This window comes from Bufo gargarizans, chromosome 3 (genome assembly GCF_014858855.1).
Source record: "Bufo gargarizans isolate SCDJY-AF-19 chromosome 3, ASM1485885v1, whole genome shotgun sequence".
Classification (NCBI taxonomy): domain Eukaryota; kingdom Metazoa; phylum Chordata; class Amphibia; order Anura; family Bufonidae; genus Bufo; species Bufo gargarizans.
In genome coordinates this window covers 484,422,447-484,441,526 of record NC_058082.1, presented here as the reverse complement: position 1 = coordinate 484,441,526, position 19,080 = coordinate 484,422,447, and the positions used below count along the sequence as shown (strand labels likewise).

The 19,080-nt window shown below is 50.7% G+C and overlaps 1 protein-coding gene across 1 annotated transcript in view; it reads right to left on the bottom strand.

Moving 5' to 3' along the window:
- The window catches only part of LOC122932446 (huntingtin-interacting protein 1-like), a 133,715-nt gene that overhangs the window by 33,643 nt on the left and 80,992 nt on the right, over positions 1-19,080 (bottom strand). Inside the window, exons 16-19 of the mRNA XM_044286848.1 lie at positions 9,698-9,814; positions 8,218-8,319; positions 666-798; positions 497-583 (exon numbers count right to left, since the gene is read on the bottom strand). Coding sequence (XP_044142783.1) covers positions 497-583; positions 666-798; positions 8,218-8,319; positions 9,698-9,814 — 439 coding nt within the window. The remainder of the gene's footprint in view (positions 1-496; positions 584-665; positions 799-8,217; positions 8,320-9,697; positions 9,815-19,080) is intronic.

Genomic DNA, 19,080 nt, shown 5'->3' with positions numbered 1-19,080 from the left:
CCCTAATAGGCAGGGCCCTCTCTCCTTCTGTACCAGTTTGTAACTCGTCTTGTTTATGATTAGTGCAATTGTCTGTATTATGTATGTGCACCGCTTATCATATGTACAGCGCTATGGAATGAATGGTGCTTTAATAATAAATAATAATATGTGTTTACATTTTATTACATTCTATACAGCTGTGCCTAAAGCAGATATTGAGGACCATGGCTGAAGGTGTCCTGTATACATTTACAAGATACCTGAGACCCTTCTAAATAAAGAAGCAACAGCAGATGTGGTGCATGAGATCAGCTACATAGTCTATTGTAAGGTGTGATCGCTTAGCACGTGCAAAGCCCTCAAGTCCCTAAACTTTACAACTTCTTCCTACTAAAATTTTCATCTTCCTTTGTTCTCTTCTAAGACCTGTCAAGAGTCTAACTACCATGAATACCCTCCACTTGCCTGCTACACTCTTTACAGCTTTTGGTCCTCTCCCATCTTTTCTTCTCACCTGAGGTTTCAGACATGTGTTTCTTCCAAGCCTCGTCTAATTTCTCAGTACTGTCTACTGCTGCCACTGTTCTGGAGATTAGAAAGTCTGGAAAATAGATACAGAATTAGTGGATTTGGAAGTCCGATCCTCAGACAGTATTTACATGCACTTGAGAAGGTGTCCTCACCTGTAGACACACTGCCGCTGGTGTACAGCGGTTCATCCAGTTTCTGGAGTGCTTCATGGATTATTCCTTCCACTTCCTGCATCAGTCGCTGTAGAAAACCTTCTTCAAGTTCTTTAAATTGTGTGAGACAATCCTGTGCGGAGAGATAATCAGGTCTGTAATACTTTAGGTGGTAGGTTGGTTATTCCCATCTGGAGAGTTATGGCATAAGATAGCGTAAGATGGACAACATTCTTAAGACAGAAGCTGGTGTAAGTGGAAATGCTGAGGGCTTGCTGCAGCGGATTTGTGTGTGGCAAACCTACAGCATTTCACAGTACCAGCAAAGTAGCTGAGATTTCAAGACATCACATCCACACGCTGTAAATTCCACATAACTTTAAAACTACAGCATGTCAATTTATGCTGTGGATTTCCACTGAGGATTTCACCTTTGCAATGCTAAGGGTGAAATCTGCTGAAAATCCGTGACAAAATGCACATGTTTTGTTGCAGATTTTGCCGTGGAGTGGATTTACTGCTACATTTTATGTCTCGTGTAGACATATCCTTAAGGTTACTTTTAGTAGTATAGCAGTTTTTTGTGTGTGACTTATAAAGGCATATAGGTATTTTATTCCATAAAGTTAAACTTTTTTTATTTTCTCTACATTTTCCCCAAGATGAATAAGTTGGAGGGGGGGGGGGGGGGTCAACATAAAAAAGTCACTTTGAAGTTGTTTCTACTGTTTTGGAACCAGCAATAGAAAAATAGGCCGTCAAAATCTATAATACACTCCACTGATTTCAGGCCTTGCGTTGAGCCCAGCCAGTAGGTGAATTGCAAAAATGGCATATATTTTTATGGTACAAACATACTGTTATTGTTTTAGAAATGTTTTGCCTTGAAATTTTGTAACATAAAAAAAAAAAGGAGATTTTTGTGAAACTCACCTGTAAAATCTTTTTCTCGTCTTTTCCATTGGGGGACACAGACCATGGGTATAGCTTAGAGGTATTAGTAGGAGGGACACTATGCAAATGAAAGAGCTCCTCCTCCTCGGGCTATACCCCCCGACTCCACCAGGAGGAACTCAGGCGTTGCACAAGCAGTAGGAGAAGGAGCAAGAAAAAATCATGGAAACCATCGGACCAAGCCATAAGGTCCAACCAGAAACAGAAAAACTGAACTAAAGACCCCTCCTGCAACAGGAATAATGGGTGGGAGCTGTGTCCCCCAATGGAAAAGACGAGAAAAAGATTTTACAGGTGAGTTTCACAAAAATCTCCTTTTCTCGTACTTTTCTCCATTGGGGGACACAGACCATGGGACGTCCAAAAGCAGTCCATGGGGTGGGAAAAAATATCAGCACCGCCAGGAGGAACGCCCAATGGTCAAACAGGAACCACAGCCTGCAAAACCCTGCGGCCAAAGCCGCATCAGCCGAAGCCAGTGAATGCAACTGACAAAAATTTGCAAAGGTATGCAAGGACGACCAGGTGGCCGCCGTACACAGCTGAGACGCAGAGGCACGATTGCGTCTTGCCCAGGAAGCCCCCACCGCCCTAGTGGAGCGAGCGGCAATCCTAGCCGGGGGAACTCCACCACAAGCGCGACAAGCCGCGGAAATAGCCAAGCAGATCCAGAGCGCCAAGAACGGCGGACGGAAGCAGTAGCCGCGAGATACACCTTCAGGACCCGTACAACATCCAGGGAATGCAGAGTGCGTTCCTTGGGGTTAGCCGGAGAAGGACAAAAGGAAGGCAGGACAAGATCCTCATCAAGGTGGAAGGGAGAGACCACCCTGGGCAAACCAGAAAGGCTCCTGACAGGAAAGAGCGGCCAGCTTCGACACCAGTCTGACTTAAAAGCTCGTGATGGGATGTGAACTCACAGCCACTGCATAACAGCCCAGAACTTTAATCACTACGCTATGTAGCTGTATCAGAAGCTATGGTCACAAGGAAGTCCAGATGAGAACAGTCAGAGAGACCCTCCTCAAAGGCTCGAAGGGGGCCGACTGCAGAGCACGCAGAACCAAATTGAGATCCCAAGGAGACAAAGGGGGAACATACGGGGAACCGAATGCGCCACCCCCGAAGAAAGGTCACCACCGAACCCTTAAGAGCAAGGGACCTCTGACGGCCTGCGCCGAAACCTGACCTTACAGGGAACTAAGCGACAGTCCCTGCACAAGCCCAGACTGAAGAAAAGACAGTACCATCAAGATGGAAAACCGAAGGGGAGGGAACCCCGAACCCTCACAAAAGGACAGGAAGGCCATCCAGGTACGATAGTAAATCCGGGAGGAAGAAGACTTCCCCGGACTGATCATGGTCCTAACCACTGAATCCGAGAACCCCATCTTCATCAGGATGGCGGTTTCAACAGTCACGCCGGTAAATGAAGAGACCGCAAATTCCGGTGGAAGAACGGGCCCTGAGACAGTAGGCCCTGTCTGTCGGGAAGAGGCCATGGGGCGTCCGCCAGCAACCGAGCCACGTCCGAAAAACCACGCGCGGCGAGGCCACTCTGGGGTGATGAGAACGGTCGGATTCCCTTCCGCCTCGAACTGGCGTAGACCCTTTGGTAGGAGAGGAAAACAGAGGAGGCTGAAGTCCTGCCACGGAGACACCTGCGCATCCATCCGTACGCCTCCGGATCTCGGGCGCGAGCCAGGACCACTGGGATCTTGTTGTTGAACCCGGACGCCATTAAGTCCACATCCGGACGGTCCCATCTGTGGCAGACTTCTTCGAACCCTTCTGGATGCAGAGACCACTCGCTTGGATCCACCGTGTTGTGGCTTAGAAAGTCCGCTGTCCAGTTGTCCACTCCTGGAATGCAAACTGCTGACAACACCGGAACGTGCGTCTCCACCCACGTCAGAATTCTCTTCACCTCCTGCATCACCATCCGGCTGCGGGTCCCGCCCTGATGGTCGATATAGGCCACGGCCGCGGCATTGCCCGTTTGAACCCGCACTGGGAGGCCCGCAAGGAGAGAGGTCCAATAGGAGAGAGAGAGCGGAAAAAAATCGCCCTCAGTTCCAGAAAGTTGATTGGAAGGCGAGACTCTGCCGCCGACCAAATCCCCTGAACCGTGCGGGACTGGAAAACGCCCCCCCCAACCCAGGATGCTGGCATCGGTGGTGGCGATCGTCCAGGAGAATGCGAGAAAGGAACTCCCCGACCTCAGGTTCATCGGGAACAGCCACCAAGGGAGAGCTGCCCGAACCCGCTGAAAGGTAAAGGATCTCCTGTTGCGCCAGGCGAGTGCGAAACTGGGCATATGGAAGGCCTCGAAAGAGGCTACCATAAGACCCAGGACCTGCAAGTATTCCCGAATGGAGAGGCACGGGGAGCGCAGCAGATGCGACACTGCCCCCGGATCTGGGAGGACTTGAAGGCTGGTAGAATACTTTGGCAGCCGAGGTGTCCAAAATCATCCTCCGGAAGGAGAGCCTCTGGGACGGGAAGAGGCAGGAGTTTGGGAAAGTTACCAGCCAGCCGAACCGTTCCAGAGTCTGAACAGTGATCCGGACGCTGTCCTTGGTCTGCGGTAGAGAGGGGGGCCTCTATCCGGATATCGTCCCGATAGGGCAGCAAAGGAATGCCCTTGGTACGAAGAAGCGCCATGAGCGGACCAGGACCGTGGCAAGGACCCGCGGGGTGGTCGCCAACCCGAAGGAAGGGCGACAAACTGACAGTGTCGACCCATAATGGCGAAGCGCAGGAATCGATGGTGGGATTCCGCAATCGGGACATGTGATAGGCCTAGGAGCAGCAGGGCGGGCTGACTGGGCCCTCTAGTGCCGGGAAGGCTGGTGCAAAGGAAGGCCTCTTTGCGGGCGACCTGAGACCCCCGGCGGAGGAAGCAGGCGACGGCCTACCAGATGAGAAACGGCAAAAGGCATGCAGAGATGAACTCGTCCAGCTGATCCCCATAAGGTCTGGAAACCCCAAAGGGGAGATTAGCAAGGGAACGCTTGGTGGAGGCGTCAGCGTCCCACACCTTCAATCAGATCTCTTCGCGCTGAGTGACAGAGATGGCCAACCTGCGGGCAAAGAGGGAAACAATGTCCCTAGAAGCTTCGCAAAGAATCTTAGAAGCCTGAGACATCTGGAGAACCAACTCCAGTGTGTTAGTAGCCGCATCTCGTACCGCCAGTTCCTGGTGGTGGTGCTGTAACCACACCGAGAGAGCACTGGCTACCCCTGCTGAGTGAAAGGTAGGTCACAGGGACGCGCTGCCAGCGAAAAAAGGACCTGGAAGAGAGTCTATGCGTCTGTCTACAGCATCCTGGAAAGAGGAACTGACTAAGACAGGAAGGGCCATATAATTGGCTAATCCGGCCACCGGAGGATCCACCTTAGGGGGAGGAGACACCTCTCCTCGCCGTCAGCAGGGAAAGGAAAGTATATTCATGCGCTGGGTGGTCGAGAACCGTATTAAGACTACCCCAGGCCCTGGACATGACCGCGGAAAAATCCCTCATGGACCGGGAACATGGTAGACTCCGACTGCCTGGACGGAAAAAGGGGGAACTCCAGACCAGTGGAAGGAGGAGAATCCCCTTGGAGAATAAAGGCGTCTCGGACAGCCGCCACTAAGTCAGCCACCCTGGTGGAGAGCTTAGGCGAGGGGTCCCGCTCCATGACCTAATCAGAGCCGGAAATTCTCCTTCAGACTTGCGCTCCCTAAGGGAGGGGAGAGTCGCCCGAACGCGCCTCTAGACGAGGGGGGGGGGGGGGGGGGGAGAGCCGGAGCCATCCGAGGAGGGATGCTGCTGCTCACACTCCCTGTTAGTAGTCGGGCGTCTTCTGTGGAAAACCACTTAGAGAGGTGGTTGGCGTCACAGGATTTGAAAATGCCCTATAGTCCAAAAAGGACCTGGCTCGTCCGAGCCGGATAATTCCCCTTCGGATTACTCTCCCTAGGGAGGGGGAAGAGCAGTCCGCAAGCGCCACCGGCGAGGTGAGGGGGGTGGAGAGACGGAGATATCCGAGGTGGGATGCTGCCGCTCACGCTGCCTCTTCGTAGTCAGTCACCCACTGTGGGGACCACTGAGAGAGATGGAGTTGTTAGCGCCACAGGATTAAAGGACATGGTTGTCTTGGCGACTAAGACCAATTTAGCGGCCGCGCTGGACATGGCAGATGCCCAAGCGGGGACCGCAGGCTCCCATGGACGTGGAGGAGGGGTGGAGGAGGGGGGTAAGGCAGGGATGCAGGTAATACTTATCTGCTCCTGCAGATCTTCTCCCTCGACTCCAGGACCAGCAGGGATGCACCTCTGCAGGCTTCTGACTCCTTGTCCAGGAGTGCAGTGTTCTGGTGGAGGGTGGCAGCAGGAGACCCAGTAGCTGGTGGGATACCGGAGCTGCAGGTCGAGCCCGGATCCACTTGTCTTCTTTGGGGGGCAATGGAGGCAGCCAGGCAGCGTCCAAGGACGGCGGCGGGCATTCCACGGGGGACCAGGAAGGCGCCATGCCGACCTGTGTCCCCATCTAGAATAATGTAAACAATTTTTGAAGGCTGAAAGGGGCTTTGAACTCAGAAAGCCTGGACATGGGGCAGCAGCAGCAGCATTACCACTGAGCTACCAGCTTGCCTGGCACAAAACGGAGTAGAGTGATGAGGAGCTGCACGGCCGTGAGCAAACAGAGTCTCCGGTGTAAGGAGAGTCAGAGCGGCATGCCGAGGCTCCGCCCCCCCCGAACGCGTCATTATGGCGCGAAATGGCGCGAAATAAGCGCGCGAAACAAACGCGCGCAAAAAATATGCGCGAAAATAAGCGCGCGTGCGAAAATATGCACAAAAATAAGCGCGCGCGAAAATATGCGCACGCTAAGCGCACGCGCGCAGAAATAAAGCAAACACCACGTGGAAGAGCGGCCTGCCGGCGGGCGCTGAGAGAGCGCAGCAGCCAAGGCCTGACGAGAGAAGCGCTGAAGCCCACAGTTTAAGGGGGAAGAGATGCCAGTACTCCAGTGCCAAAATGAAGAAAGTGCCCCATCAGGATCCTTCTTCAAGCTCACCCAGGTAGCCACAGACAAACAGACACAGAGGGAGGGGGAGGGACTGGGCAATACTTATCTGCTCAGCATGCTCCCTCGATGTCCAGACCAGCAGGGATGCGCCTCTTCAGACTTCTGACTCCAATCCAGGAGAACAGTGCTCTGGAGGAGGGTAGGCAGCAGGCGTCCCAGCAGCTGGTGGGATGCCGGAGCTAACAGGTCGAGCCCGGATCCACTTATCTTCTTGGGGGGAAATGGAGGCAGCCAGGCAACGTCCCAAAGACGGCGGCGGGCACTCCACGGGGGACCAGGAAGGCGCCATGCCGACCTGTGTCCCCATCTAGAATAAAAATAACAAAAAGGAGTAGAATCAGAGAGTGTCAACCTCCTTCACCAGACACTAAGCAAAGACTGAGTTCCTCCTGGTGGAGTCGGGGGGTATAGCCCGAGGAGGAGGAGCTCTTTCATTTGCATAGTGTCCCTCCTACTAATACCTCTAAGCTATACCCATGGTCTGTGTCCCCCAATAGAAAAGTACGAGAAAAATGATTTTTTTTGACTGACTGTGGGGAGGACAGGTGTCTTTAAAGAGCTCAGACAGGTGCTACTAAGTTACATTTATGAGTGGAGTAGAGGTGGACTTTTTAAAGGCACATTAACAGGTCTTTGAGAGCCAGAATTCTTGCTGTTTCTCAGGTGTTCAAATACTTATGTTCAACAGTGCAAGATAAATAAATTCTTAAAAGAACATACAATGTAATTTCCTGAATTTTTTTTCTTTTTTTATTCTGTCTGAGTGGGAATGCACCTACAATGTGAATTTCAGACCCCTCCATGATTTCTAAGTGGGAGAACTTTCAAAATCGCAGGGTGTTCACATACTTCTGTTCCTCACTGTATGCTGTGTGGGGTTTTGCTCTGGTAGACAGGCTAGCGGACGCAGTATAGAGGCAATCACAAAGTCTTTAACTTAAACAGTGCAGTGTTTATCCACACATAAGGAAAAACAAAAATGACCATTCACAGTCTTAGTGTTTGTTCCCACCAGGCAATGTCCATAGAACAAAATCTTCACCTGGTTAGCAGTTTTACACCTGCAGTCCACAGCAGGCTTTAGGGGCCTGTTTCCAGGCATGCGACTCTCAGCCCTTTAGCACGGCACAACTTCATAGGTCCCAAAACACAGAGACTCCCCAGCTTCTCTGTCAGATGGAGGATAAACCACACCCAGCTGAGATTGCTGGCTGGGTTTTTTATATAGGCCAAAAAGACCCGGCCTGGAGCGTGGGGAGAAGCCACCCACCCAGCACTTTGGCTACTCCCAGTAAGAGCCGGCCCAGATTGGCTTTACTAACAAAAAACAATGTCAGTCAGCACTAGCTGCCGCTGACACTTAAAACTACCGGCTGTTACCTCACCGAGGCCGGGAATCTCCGTGACACATACCTTCAATCAATGACGGCCCCTTGTGCCTTCCTACAGCTATTAAAGAACATGCATACCATTGTGATAGATGGGAGGACCCCTGCTGTTCTGCTCTCCAGTCATCTTACCTGTTTAGAGGTCTCCAGACTGCTCTGGAGGAGCTGAACTTCCTGTTTCCTGCTCTGTAGCGCCCCCTGTAACTCATCCATCTGATGCATCTGCTCTTGTGCCTATAAATTTAAATCAGATTGTGGATTATTTACCTGCGTTCATCTATGACATCGTCACGGCTCGATAGAAATAAACTTTCCATATGTAATGAACATTCCCTGCTCAACACTTTCAATAAGTGGGGATAATAAAGTCCCCTGGTTATATTGGGATTTACTAAGATGGAACCACTATAAATGGTCTACAAATGAATTGATGCTTCCCGTCTCTCCCGAGACTGGTTATCTAGAGCTGTAACATCCTGCATTGCACTTCATTAGGATATCCCAGACTCCTGCTGCTTATTTTACTTGCTTATTTTCCAATCTGTTTGGCAGACTGCAGCGCCATCACTTTCTATTACACTATTTCCATTGGGAAAGGGGTCCGGCCTCAGACAATGTCATATGTCATTGTGCATGTCCTATCAGGCCGTGCAGTAAAACGCAGATGTTACAACCAAAAGTGTCCTCCGGCATCTGCAGGCCTCATTGTTCTCACTGATTTTAACGACCCCCTGATACCAGGTTTTCCATGCGGCAACAAACAAGCATTTACATTGTGTCTTCCTGGCAGACAAAAGCTCATTGTGAAGGTGGCTACAGAAGGGGCCACTTCACTGTACGTGTAGGGGGAAGCCGTAATGTGAGAAATGGCGGATCAAACTGAACAATCCCTTTAATCTGAGATGAATGAAGATCCCATGCTGAGTACATCCAATCTAATGCAATAGAAGCACTATGCTTACATTGCTCCGGAATGTTAGGCTAAGGCTACATGGCGACGTTGGTCGTGACAAGTGTCATTGTGTAGCAGTGCAGCCATTAAACTGAAAAGGGTGACACACAAGTTGCAGTGACCACAACCCAATAATTGCAAAAATACAAGTAGTTTCAATGGCTGGACTGCTACAGAGATATCTGATTGCCTGACTGGTGTTGCAGGCAAGATTGGCATGTAGCCCAAGCCTAAACATCTGCACACAAGGGGCTTGAAGACTCACTCTTAAAGGAGTTGTTTTATCACAGAAAACCTTCTTTAAAATATGTCTTACAGAGCGATCAGCTGATAAGTGGCAGCTGCAGAGGAAATGTCGTATTACATGGCAGCCATTCACATGGAAAGCTGGAGCCCATCAGAGAGCTCTCTGCTCTGTCTCACAGAATGAGGTCCTGAATGGCGGGCCCCATCTACGATGTCCATGTGCCCTAATAAAGCACATGGATAGGGGCTGTTTTCCTGAGACCACCACATTGTCTCACCTTCCTCTGTGTATGCTCTGTCTCATACAGAGAGGTCCTAAATGACAGACCCCCCTCTTTGATGTTCATATGCCCTAATAAGGTACATGGATAGGGGATGTCTTCCTGAGACCACCACGTTGAGGGATGTTCTCACCTTTCTGTGTGTATGCTCATTCACACGTTGGTAGGAATCCTCCAGCTCTTTTTTAGAGTGTTCCATGTCCCCCAGAGCCTCTCGAGCCAAGGTCATCTGCTTTGTGACTTCAGCATTCTAGCAAAGGAACAAAAAAAGGTAGCGATTGAGTCTCCATAGACAAAAATCACCCAAACACAATATGATTATAATTTAGTGAGCTTGATCTCTGTACAATGAAGAGTTTATAAAAAAAAAAAAAGTTTCTCGCTTATATCATTGGGGGACACAGACCATGGGTATAGCTGCTTGCTGCCACTAGGAGGCGACACTAGGCTGAAAACTGTTAGCTCCTCCCCCGCCAGCTATACCCCCTCCGGCCAGGAGAGAGCCCTCAGTTTTTAGCTTAGTGTCGTAGGAGGCAGACCCCCTGCCCTGCAGGGTGGCTGTTATTTTTTTATTTTAATTTTAGGTTGGGGGTCAAGGGCTAGTAAGAGCTCTGCATCTCCGGGGGGTCTGACCGGTGACGCTTATTCCACCGCTCTGCCTCCCACATGAAGACAAAGTGGACCAGGAGGGCTTGTTCTTCCTGCTCCCCCCAGCCACGGGGCCACCTGTTTCTGCCCTTCAACCCGGTCCCTGTCACTTGTGCCAGGGACTGAAGAGGTGGCTCTGCTGGTCCATGTTAGAAGGGTGAAGAACACAGATGAAGGCAGGTGAGTATGTCTGTCTGTGTTCTCTGTGTCAAGATCAGGGCCAAGGGGCTGGACTCTCTACTCACGGACGCCTTGTTCGCATGAGGGGACCTGACTGCACGGCACCGCCGGCACGGGGTTGCGGGGGTTAACTCCGCATGTGCGGCGGTTTCCCCAACGGCCTCAGCGATTCGTGGGAGGCACCGCGCTTACCGCCGTCCTCCCCCTCTTTTTCCGGTCCTGGGAGAGTTCTCCCATATATATATATAGGTCGGGACCCCTTCTTCTCCGGAATTCCGGCTGCTGCGCGGGGCGGCGTGGTTTTGCGCCGTCGGGCTGTTCTTCCGCCGGGCGGCTGGAGGGGGCGGAGCCTTCTTTCCCGACGCGCTTTCCTTCCTGCCTGCTCTCTATCCGGAAGTACCCGGCCGTGCATGCGGTTTCCCAGCCTGAGAGGGACATCTTCTCGGCGGCTCAGTTGTGTAAAGCCCTCCTCTCCATACTGTTCAGCTCGCCGCAGACCACCTCAACTCGCTGCATCCTGCTCCTGGGGACACGTCCAGCAAGGGTTAATTCTGCTCCACTTTGGTAGGACCAGCGCTGCCCCCCTCCTCTGTACACTCTTTGGCTCCCTGACTCTTGTCATGTTGGACCCAGCGGATCCTGCACCCCATGTCCTCGGTAGGGCTACCCATTATGCCTGCACTTCATGTAATGTGAAGTTTCCTAGGGGTCAGGCAAACCCCCTCTGTGCCTCATGCCAGGCCACCCAGAGCGTGCCTCCTCTTTTGCAGCTCACTGACGTGCACCCTTCTGCTGTAAGTATGTAACCAGAATGGGCCAAATCCCTGTCCCGAACGGTGACTGACCTATTCAAGATCTCCCAATCCACCCTTTCCTTAATGGGTCGCTTGGTAGAGACGTTCTCACCTGCGCAACCTGCTCTCTCTCAGGGCGTACCATCCAGGAGCAGACACCCCAGCAAGCGTCCCAGGCAGGAACGCCTCTCCTCCTCGGATGCATCGTCCTCGTTGGTTGGGGACCCTTCGTCCGAAGTGGAACTCGCAGAATCGGATACGGATCTGGATCCGGACCGCTCGTCCCAGATGGCTGCTTTAGTGGACAGTCTGGTCCTGGCAATCCGGGACACCTTCCAACTTCGCGAGGAGGACCTCGCCTCCAGTCACCAGGGAGTTTCTTTCCTGCGTACCAAGCAGACTCCCAAATCTTTCCCGGTCCACAACGACTTTTCCGTTCTCACCACTAAAGCATGGGAACAGCCAGGTTCACGTTTCCTGATCCCCAAGCGGCTGGATCTTCTTGATCCGTTCCCCCCGGATTGGGTGGGTAAGTGGTCTTCCCCTCCAAAGGTGGACCCGCCGATGGCTCGCCTGGTCAAGAATGCCACTATTCCGGTTGAGGACGGCTCCTCTCTGCAAGACCCGGTGGACCGACGGGTTGAATCGCTTGTGAAGTCGGTCTTTTCAGCCACCGGTTGTGGTCACTTCGGGCTACAAGTTGGAGTTCAAATCCATGCCTCCAAACCTTTTTTTCCTGTCCCGTCCCCCCAGGAAGCCGTCTCGGGCGGGGGCCTTCTTTCAGGCGGTTTATGATTTGCTGGTCAGGGGAGTTATCTCCCCGGTTCCGGCGAGGGAGCGGTTTTCCGGTTTTTACTCCAACCTCTCCATTGTGCCCAAGAAAGAGGGAGCGGTCCGCCCGGTGTTGAACCTCAAGATGGTAAACCGTTACCTTCGAGTGCGCCGTTTTTGCATCTCTTCACTCTGTGATAGCTTCCTTGGCGCAAGGGGAATGGCTGAATTCCGTGGATATCCAGGACGCCTACCTACACGTGCCCACCAGCGGTTTTTGCGCTTCGCGGTCCACCTGGACCACTACCAGTTCGTCGCCCTGTCGTTTGGTCTGGCGACTGCGCAGAGGGTGTTTACCAAGGTGCTCGCTCTGCTTATAGGCCTTCTTTGCACCAGAGGCATCACCTTGCTTCCGTACCTGGACGACATTCTCATCAAAGCGTCGTCGTTCCGGCAGTGCGAGGAGAGTCTGCAGATCATCTTGGACGCTCTCGCCCGCTTTGGGAAGTCCTCCCCGGTCCCGTCCGCTCGGATTCGGTTCCTCGGTATGATTCTGGACTCCGGGGCAGTCCGGGTGCGTCTTCCAGCGGACAAGGTGAAGGACTTTCGCAGCGCGGTGCTCCGGTTGATTCGGCAGCCCACAGTTTCCATACGGGCTTGTATGCGGGTGTTGGGACTTATGGTGGCCTTGTTCGAGGCGGTGCAATTCGCTCAATTTCACACCCGGTCCTTTCAGCGAGCAATTCTCTCGGCCTGGGACAAGTCCCAGTAGTCCTTGGATCGTCGGTTTTCCCTTCCTCAACAGGTTCGGTCGGACCTCCATTGGTGGCTCTCCCCAACTCACATGGAGGTGGGGAAGTCCTTTCTTCCGATGAGGTGGACAGTCATTACGACCGACGCCAGTCTTCAGGGTTGGGGAGCGGTCTTCGGCACTCGGACAGTCCAGGGTGTATGGAGTCCAGACTGTCCATCAATGTCTTGGAGCTTCGTGTGATTTTCCTCTCACTGCGCGGCCTTCATGTCCGGGTCCAGTCGGACAATGCCACAGCTGTGGCGTATGTCAACCATCAGGGGGGGACTCGCAGCTCGACTCATGTCAGAAGCGACAAGGATCCTCAGGTGGGCGGAGGCCCATGTTCCGGCTCTGTCGGCGGTCCACATTCCCAGCGTTGTCAATTGGACAGCAGACTTCCTGAGCCGGACGACGATAGACCCCGGGGAATGGTCTCTCCATCCGGAAGTATTCAACGCCCTCTGTCGTCGCTCCGTACCCGCTCCCTCTCAGACCCGATCTTCTGTCGCAAGGGCCCGTCTTCCACCCGAGTTTAGATACTCTACGTTTGACGGCGTGGCTCTTGAAACCTTCCTTTTAAAGCAGCAGGGTTTTTCCGATGCGGTGGTTCGGACGCTCATTCGGGCCAGGAAACCTACCTCTTCCAGGATCTATTATAGAACCTGGAAGTCCTTCCTTCGGTTCTGTGAAGAGCGGGACCTGTCTCCCTGATCCTTCTCCCTGCCGGTCGTTCTGGCCTTCCTTCAGTCCGGACTAGAACTGGGCATGGTGCTTAGCTCCTTGAAGGGCCAGGTGTCGGCCCTTTCTTTTTTCTTTCAACGATCCTTGGCGGGAATGGGTCCCGTTAAGACCTTCCTTCAGGGCGTTGCGCACTCCACTCCGCCCTACCATCCCCCGCTACATCCGTGGGACCTCAACTTGGTATTGGGGGTTCTTTAAGCTTCTCCCTTCGAACCCCTGCGGGAGGCTTCCCTCCGCCTGCTGTCCTGGAAGGTGGCCTTCCTGGTGGCCATCACATCCATACGAAGAGTTTCAGAGCTGGCAGCTCTGTCATGCCGTGAACCATTCCTAGTCTTTCATCAGACAAGGTGGTCCTCCGTCTGGTCCCTTCCTTCTTACCCAAGGTAGTGTTGGCTTTTCACGTCAATGAGGACATTGTCCTGCCGTCCTTTTGTCCTGGGCCCTCCCATCCGAGAGAGGTGTCGTTACACCGTTTGGATGTGGCGCGGGCTCTGGGGATTTACCTTTCGGCCATGGTCCGCTTTTGGCGCACGGACGCCTTGTTCGTCCTTCCGGAGGGTTCTAGGAAGGGATTGGCAGCTTCGAAGGTGACGATCTCCCGGTGGATTTGCTCCACTATTTTGGAATGTTACCGCGTTCGGGACAGAACACCCCCTCCGGGGATCACGGCCCACTCTACCAGGGCACTTGGGTCCTCCTGGGCTCACTTCCACCAGGCGTTGGCGGCTCAGTTGGGTAAAGCCGCGACCGGTCTTCACTCCACACTTTTACAAAGTTTTACAGGGTTCACTCTCTCGCTTCTGCGGACGCCGCTCTGGGCCGGCGTGTGATGATTGTCACGAGGTTCTCTACCTCCTTCACTCTGTTTTGTGTTCCCTCCCCAGGGACTGTTTTGGGAGGTCCCATAGTCTGTGTCCCCCAATGATATAATCGAGAAAACGAGATTTTGTGAAACTCACCTGTAAAATCTGTTTCTCGCTTGATTCATTGGGGGACCCAGCACCCACCCCCGTTTGGGTCTGTTGACCGTGGAGTTTGTTGATGTTGTAATGTCCTTCTGTTCTCCTACTGCTTTTACACAAACTGAGGGCTCTCTCCTGGCCGGAGGGGGTATAGCTGGCGGGGGAGGAGCTAACAGTTTTCAGCCTACTGTCATCTCCTAATGGCAGCAAGCAGCTATACCCATGGTCTGTGTCCCCCAATGAATCAAGCGAGAAACAGATTTTACAGGTGAGTTTCACAAAATCTCGTTATCTTTAGCATTAACATGAATGTCTAATTTTATGGACAAAGAGCTTCACCATGGTTTAAAGGAAAGCAATTTTTTATTATACATTACTCACAAAAAGTTAGGAATATTTAGCTTTTGGGTGAAATTTCAGGATGAACCTAAAATGCACTCTAATCTTTATAGGTGAATTTAATCTGACTTTCTCTAAACTTTTAAATGCACAAGTCCAACTGTTCAATGTTTCAGAACTTTTTGCACAACTTGCTGCTCTCTAACTTCGGCACCGGCTAATTTACTACATTTTATATCTGGAAACAGGCGTGAAAGAGGAGTCCAAAGTACTCCAGCCCCTGACTGCCAGAGGTGCACCTAATTTATGAGGAGGAGTGCACCTCGTCACAAATTAGGCAAATCCTCCATCAGCACAGGGAAGGGGGGAACAAAGACCGTCGTAAACTCCCTCAGGCAGAAACCTCGTACCGGATCTTGACACTAGCATATAGAAGTAAGACATTTGGCCTGAGAAACTCAGACCTCATTGTTGACTCTATTGTTTCCAAGGCACAAACTTGAGCCATCTAAAGCCCAGTATAAAGCACAATTAAGTCACTAAACTGATGGGCTCATCCACACAAACGTATTTTCTTTCCGTGTCCGTTCAGTTTTTTTTTTTGTGGACCGTATGCGGAACTATTCATTTCAATGAAATTAATCCGTGTGCATTCCACTTCCATAAATCCGTTCCGAAAAAAAATAGAACATGTCCTATTATTGTCCACATTACGGACAAGGATGAGATTGTTCTATTAGGGGCTAGCTATGTCACGGATGCGATGTGGGTGGGAAACTCCACACCGAGCACAGGAGGAAAGGGGATAGGAACGAGGTCTAGAAACTAGTGTAAAGGAAAAGGTCACCTCCTAGAACAACCCTAATCCAAGTACTGACTAACTATCAGTATGAACTGACCTCGAAGGTAGGAAAGTTCATACATAGGAACCTAGAGCCCTAGCACACTCTGTAGGGCCCTGGTATAGTGATAGGACTTGAGGCAACCTATTCCTCCACCAGAAGGATGAACAGGAGTCTCCCTCAGGCCTGGATACAAAAGACAGGGAAATACAACAAACAAAATACAAATAGAAAAGACGATACTTAACTTCACGTGGAGAAAAGGCAGCGCCAGGAGCTCAACTGAGATCCAACAACCAGCAGGCCAAAGTCCAGAAACTGAAGCTATAAACTGCACCCCCAAAAGGGGTAAGCAGTAAAAAATGGGGGAAGTTAAATGACCAAACCAACAACACCTGCCAGACGTGTGGTCATTACCAAAACAACACAGACACAAATGATCCACAATGAACCATTCAGATTAACCCACGTGTTGCCAGTCTCTCTGATCTCTTGGCCCCTGTCACGGGAGTGTCCGTGACAGTATCCCCCCTAGTACGGGTGACCTCTGGGCACCCAGGACAGACTTTATCCGGGTAAGACTTGTGAAAGGCATTCACGTCAGATGCCGGTACCCACATCCTCTCTTCTGGTCCATAACCTTTCCAGTGAACAAGATACTGAAGAGATCCACGGAGAACTCGAGAGTCGTTTATCTTGGCGATCTGAAATTCCAAACTACCGTCCACCATGACAGGAGTGGGTGGCAAGGTAAACGGCTCCAAAGGTTCAACAAAGATTTGTGAAACACATTATCAATTTTCAGGGCCTGAGGAAGTTTAAGACGAAAAGCTAGATTAATGATGGCAGTGATCTTATATGGACCAATAAATCTCGGACCTAACTTCCAAGAAGGTACCTTCAACTTAATGTTTCTTGCGGGCAGCCACACAGAATCACCCACTCCTAGGTCCGGACCATTTATACGTTTGCTGTCAGCCACATGTTTATACTTGTTGCCCATGTTCTTCAAATTATTTAGAATTTTTCGCCATATCGATGACAATGATGACAAAAAACGTTCTTCCTCAGGCATACAAGAAGTATCAGAACCAGAAAATGTGCCAAACTACGGGTGAAACCCATAGGCCCCAAAAAACTTTGACTCACCAGTGGACTCCTGACTATGATTGTTTATGGCAAACTCTGCCAAAGACAAAAAGGAATACCACTCCTCCTGGTTCTCAGATACAAAACATCTCAAGTAAGTCTTCAGACTCTGATTAGTGCGCTCCGTCTCTCCGTTCGACTGAGGATGAAAAGCCAAAGAAAATGACAGTTGTATCCCCAAGTCGAGTACAGAACGCCTTCCAGAATCTGGAAACAAACTGAGTCCCACGATCTGAGACCACGTCAGAGGGAATGCCATGGAGTTTCACAATGTTGTCAACAAACACTTGTGCAAGTGTTTTAGCATTAGGTAGGCCCGGTAAAGCAATAAAGTGCACCATTTTACTAAAGCGATCAACTACCACCAGAATAACTGTCTTTCCTGAAGAATTAGGTAGATCAGTGATAAAATCCATCGATACATGAGTCCATGGTCTGGGCGGGATAGGCAACGGAAGTAAAGATCCGGAAGGCCAAGTATGTGTCACCTCAGCATGTGCACAGGTGGTACAGGCTGACACATAGTCCTTAAAGGGAGTCTGTGACCAGCATTTCACTTTTTTAACCCTTCCCAACAGCTCCCTAGCATGCTTACAGTTAATCAAAACGTTACCTCTGGCATCTTTCCTGCTCTTATAAATCCATCAAAAACGATCTTTATAAGATATGCAAATAAGGGCTCGCAAGTGCCCAGGGGCGGCGTTACTCTCTTAGGTGCCCTGCTTGCTCAGCCTTTTCATTGCGTCCCCCCGCTCCTTCCTACCCTCCGCCCGCCCATCCTTTCCCTCTAACCACCTTTCTCATAGCTTGTTATTCCTCCGATATCCCGCGCCTGTGCACTCCGTCCGCATATGTGGCGGTAAACTGCTCTATGGGCATGTAGGAAGGAAAGGAGCGCCATATGGATTTTAGAGGCAGATTTTGCTAGAATGTTTTTTAGGCACTATTTTGTATTTGAAGAGACCCTGACGTACCCCTACCAGTGGAAACCCTCAAAAAGTGACCCCATTTTGGAAACTACACCCCTTAAAGAATATATTAGGGGGGTACTGAGCACTTTGACCTCCTAAGCTTTACGCAATTTGGAAACACTTGACTGTGAAAATGAAAAGTTTAATTTCTTCCAATAAAATGATGCTTTAGCCCCAAATTTTTCATTTTCACAAGGGGTAACAGGAGAAAAAGCACCCCATAATTTGCTACCCATTTTCATGAGACTTTTTGATCGATTGCTATTACACTTTTTGCGAGGCAAGGTGACAAAAATTGGCTGTTTTGGCATAATTTATTTTATTTTTTAACAGCATTCATCTGAGGGGGCATCTCATGTAATATTTTATAGAGCAGGTTGTTACGGATGCGGCGATACCCAACGTGTCTATTATTTTTTGTTTTTGTTTTACACAGTGAAAGCCTTTTTGAACAGAATAAAATCTTTTTGTGTTGCTATTTTCTGAGATGTTTTGTTTATTTTTTGGGCGATTTGTCTTAGGTAGGGTCTCTTTTTTTTGCGGGATAAGATGGCAGTTTGATTGGTACCATTTTTGTGAGGCAAGGTGTCCAGAAAATGGTTTTCTTGGCATTGGTTTTTGTTTTACGGCGTTCACCTGACGGGTGGATAATGTGATATTTTTATAGAGCCGGTCGATACGGACGTGGCGTTCTCGAATATGTCTACTTTTCTTTTTTCCCTATTTTTTACTTTATTTTGGGAAAAGGACCCTTTTTTTTTTTTTACTTGAAACTTTTTTTTTTTTTACTTGAAACTTTTTTTTTTTCTCCCATTCTGGGACTTTAACTTTTGGGGGTCTGATCTCCTGTACAGTACATTACAATACTTCTGGGGGCTGGATCTCACAGGCTCAAACGTAAGGCATAGGGCTGCCGTCCAAGCCATCAGGTCCTCGTCACAGCAGCGCGGGGACCCGATGGCAGCTCCCTCCCTGCACGGACATCGCACATGCCGCGGTCAGCGCTGATCGCAGCACATATAGGGTTAATGCGCCGGCATCAGTGTTTTCACCGATGCCGGAGCATACAGCAGGTGTCCGGCTATCATCCACTGCCGGACCCCTGCAGCTAATCGGGAGGGCGCAGCCCCTGCACCCGCCCGATCAGCGAACCGTAGTACTATGGCACTGGTATTTAGGCCAGAGCAGCCAGCACCGTACATGCTGGTAGCGAACGGGTTAACATCTTCTAAAATGGAGTGATTAATGGATGGAATCAGTATGTGTTTAAAACACTATAGAGGTAGGTGTGCTCCCTTCTAGATTACATAGGGGTCATTTATCAAA